This window comes from Boleophthalmus pectinirostris, unplaced genomic scaffold (assembly GCF_026225935.1).
Source record: "Boleophthalmus pectinirostris isolate CB_2022bp ecotype Guang Dong unplaced genomic scaffold, ASM2622593v1 HiC_scaffold_16, whole genome shotgun sequence".
Classification (NCBI taxonomy): domain Eukaryota; kingdom Metazoa; phylum Chordata; class Actinopteri; order Gobiiformes; family Gobiidae; genus Boleophthalmus; species Boleophthalmus pectinirostris.
This window is the reverse complement of record NW_026571095.1, coordinates 31025772-31029781: the sequence shown is the minus strand read 5'-3', so window position 1 is coordinate 31029781 and position 4010 is coordinate 31025772. Positions and strand designations below refer to the sequence as shown.

General features: G+C 42.5%; 1 protein-coding gene across 1 annotated transcript in view; it reads left to right on the top strand.

Annotated features, from left to right (window-relative positions):
* Nucleotides 1-643: 643 nt before the first annotated feature.
* LOC129408244 (golgin subfamily A member 6-like protein 24) overlaps nucleotides 644-4010 on the top strand; it is an 8559-nt gene continuing 5192 nt past the window's right edge. Inside the window, exons 1-2 of the mRNA XM_055151380.1 lie at nucleotides 644-893; nucleotides 973-1301. Of these exons, the coding sequence (XP_055007355.1) occupies nucleotides 644-893; nucleotides 973-1301 (579 nt within the window). The remainder of the gene's footprint in view (nucleotides 894-972; nucleotides 1302-4010) is intronic.

The following is a 4010-nucleotide window of genomic DNA, read 5'->3' as shown; positions in this document are numbered from 1 at the left end:
AAGCACAAAGCACAAAGCACAAAGCACAAAGCACAAAGCAATTTACTGTTTTGAAGAAGATTATAAGTGTAACACGAAACAAACACTACAGACACAGAATACTGCCACTTCTACTGCGTGTACTGTGTGTACTGTGTGTACTACGACTACTACAATTACTGCGTGTACTGCTACTAGAGCTACTACTGCACGTTTACACTAGAGCTTTTCTCTCTCTCTACTGCATATTTAAACAGAAAAAATGCCCTGGTGTTTTTTTAGAAAATCCCGACCTAAGGTCAAGCACCCAATCTTAGAGGCTGAGAACCAGGTACTGTACAGGAGGATCCGAAACTTAAACAATCAGAACCAGCAACAAAACGAGAGGATCCAAAACTTACAAAATCAGAACCAGCAACAAAACGAGAGGATCCAAAACTTACAAAATCAGAACCAGGAACTGCTTGAGATGATCCGAAACTTAAACAATCAGAACCAGCAACAAAACAAGACAATCCAAAACTTAAACAATCAGAACCAGCAACAAAACAAGACAATCCAAAACTTACAAAATCAGAACCAGGAACTGCTTGAGACGATCCAAAACGAAAAGTCCTCGGTTACGAACCAGAAGCTACAGGAGGTGATCCAAATGTTTCCGCACATGCTCAACTTACACTTAGAAGAACAGACCAAGAGGATCTGCTTGCAGCTGGAGTCGCTGGAGAAAGTTCAGATGAGGTGTGATGAAGCAGAAGGTGAAGTCTGCCCACACCTACGAGATCTGAAGGAGGAACGTCAAGAACATGCTCAGCTGAAAGACTCCCATTCAGAGCTCCTCAAAGCTGTCACCGAGCTCAACCAAGAGAAGGTGAATTTGAAGGAGGAGCTCGAAACGTTGAGGACAGTAGTCGGTTCCTCAGGCCCTCGGGAATTTATTTTGAAATCTTATAAGAAGCGCATGTCCGAAGATCTGAAAAGTGTGGAGAACAGGTTATCGGAGGAGCGTAGAGAGACAGAGAGACAACGACAGAGGAACACAGAACTGTTCGGAGGAGATGGAGATTCTCTTTGATGAACATGAAAAGATCAAACAGGAGAGAGCACGTCTGCAAGAGCAAATCCAGCAGATGTGTGAAGAGCTGCAGAAAGCCCACGTCGAGCTGGAGAGCTCCACGAAGACGTTAGCAGAGGAGCAGAGGAGAAACCAACTTCTCACAAGACTGAAGGACAAATACGAACTCCACAATGAAGAAGACGAAGACGAGGACGAGAGCGCGACAGGAGAGGAAAAGGAGACGAAGGAGGAGGAAGACGGGACAAACTAGATGAAACCCCAGTTTAGACCTGGGTGAGATCAGGTTTAGATCGGGTTTTCAGACCTGGTTTAAACCTGGTTTAAACCTGGGTTAGACCTGCCGGTATTACGACATCCATCCGGTATTATGACATGTCTCTATTTACTCTATTTTTGTTTAGCACTCGTGCCTCACAGCAAGAAGGTTGTGGGTTGGATCCCCGGGTGACCCGGGTCTTTCTGTGTGGAGTTTGTGTTTCTCCTCGTGTCTGGATGAGTTTCCTCCGGTTTCCTCCATCAACACAAAACCTGCTCCTGTTCTCCAGAACAGTTGATAGTCAAGGACACTTAAACACAATCAATTCAATCATTGTGTCCTTAGGCAAGACACTTCACACACATTGCCTCGTATGAAAGTGGTGTGTGAGTGATGGTGGTGTTCGGAGGGACCGATGGCGCCGATTGACATGGCAGCCGCACTTCTGTCAGTGTGCCCCAGGGCAGCTGTGGCTACAACAGCAGTTTATATCAGCAGGTGTAGAGTGAATGAATAATGCTGAATAATGTTCTGTAAAATATCTTTGTGACAAAAAGCGCCGTCTCTATTCAGACGCGCCGGTATTACAATGTGTTTTATATTTGTGACTACAAAATAAATAAACTATTCAAAATATTTTAAAATATATCAACATTTCATCATTTCTAAATCTAGTTATTGAAAAAAAACTCAATAACTAGATTTAGAAATGATGAAATGTTGATATATTTTAAAAGTCGGACCTCTCCTGAAACTCTGAGAGAATCGAAACAACAAAAATGTAGAGCTGTATCATAATAATTTAGTAAAACAAACCAAAAACTACTCTGGGTGATATATCGATACAGCAGCCCACGATATCGATACTGTATCATCACATTAAACGATACGATATATCGATACTTTTGCACACCCCTAACTGGAACTGATGCTGAGTCTGAGCACACAACGACGCAGAAGAGTTTGTGTGGCTCCGTTTCCCTCTGGAGGTCGAGGTCGAGTTGTTCAGAAGTGACACGAGGATGAAGAATTGAAGTGATTTAGTGATTTGGAGGGAAACGGAGAGTTTGTTCAACTTGTTCTGTTGTTTATAGTTTATCTGAAGAACTGTCAGATATGTGATGTTAGGGTTAGGGGTGTGTCTGTGTGGGTGTGTGTGTGTGTGTGTATAGTGTGTATGTGTGTATAGTGTGTGTGTGTGTGTGTATAGTGTGTGTGTGTGTGTATAGTGTGTGTGTGTGTGTGTGTGTCTGCCTCGGCTGTGATTGGTTGATTGATTCCTAAAAACAATATGGATGACTGACCAAAACTGCGTAAAACAACTGAAATAGAGGATCGTTTATGGTCCAAAAAATGAATGCTGCAAATGAAATGGGTTCCCACAATGCACCTGGACCCCGATTAGCTCCACAGAAGCACCAAGCCTGACGCTGAACCATAAACCAGCCATCACTCACAGAGGGAAACAAAACTTTTACTCAAGTAAGAGTATTACTGCAGTCTGAGTAACAGCGTGGGGTATGAAAACAACACGTGTGAAGTAAATGTATCAAAACACGACTCAACATAACTTTATCTGATCTCTGGACACACCCATGCACGACATTCCAGCCTTGAATGTTCTCGTATTAACATCTGGATCTAATATCAGAGCGGACGGCAAGAGCAGAGCCAGGCCCGTCCCTGACACAAACTATCCTCCATGTTTTCATCCAGAGAGAAACACAGTCATGACTAAAAGCTTTTAACGTTCTTCATATGAAAGTCTTTGAGCTCAGCGTGGGAGGAACAAGGCAGAGTGAAATGGGTTTGCATTCAAAAACACACACACCACGCTCTTATGAAAAACAACTATTGAACGCTTATGAAGCAAACAAACAAATAGAGAGTTATGGAATTTGTGTAGTGTTTGGCTGAAATAAACGAAATAAATTATGCATTTTTCCATAAATAAATGCATCATGGAGCACAGGAGGGAAATCTGCCTCCATCAATAAATAACATTATGTGTTTTCTACTTTAATAGTAATAATGCATTAGACTTTAGTGTTTTCCCAGACACTTCAAGTCCTTTTACAAATTCCTAACTTATTCCTTCAGTCTACACTCCACATTCATACTAGAAAATGCTGGTAAAGTTCTTGCCTAAGGACACAACATCATTTTGCACTACAGCTGCTGCATTGTGGCTCCTGTTTTCCCAGAGCTTTCCCATCTCCCGAAAAAAAAAAAAAAAAAAAAAAAAAGTACTAACCAAGTCCTGCCCTGCTGAGCTGCTGAGATGAGACGAGATCAGGCTTTGACAAGGAAGTGTGGCTCCTTCAGCAGCACTGCTCTTAGGATTTTTGCCTTACACAGTGTATTATCATGCAGGTTATGTTACTAAATGGCTGCTTGTTTCATGGTTCATTCCCACTGGTGCCACTAGATGGCGTGCTAATGATAAAACAGAGCCAACAGAAGCATTGGAGATACAACTAACAGACATGATTTTATGTCCTGAAACATGAAGCACCTGTCCCCAGTCATGTTACCACTGACGGTGAAAATATGACCTGTTAATGTCCAGAGTGTGATGCACTTTTTGTGGAGCAGCTTTTAGTCCAGACCTGGACATTGTACAGTTTGGTTTGGAATTTGGCGCCTCATCTTTTCTAATCGCATGTGCCCAGTGCGCTCGGAGTTGTACGTCAGTGG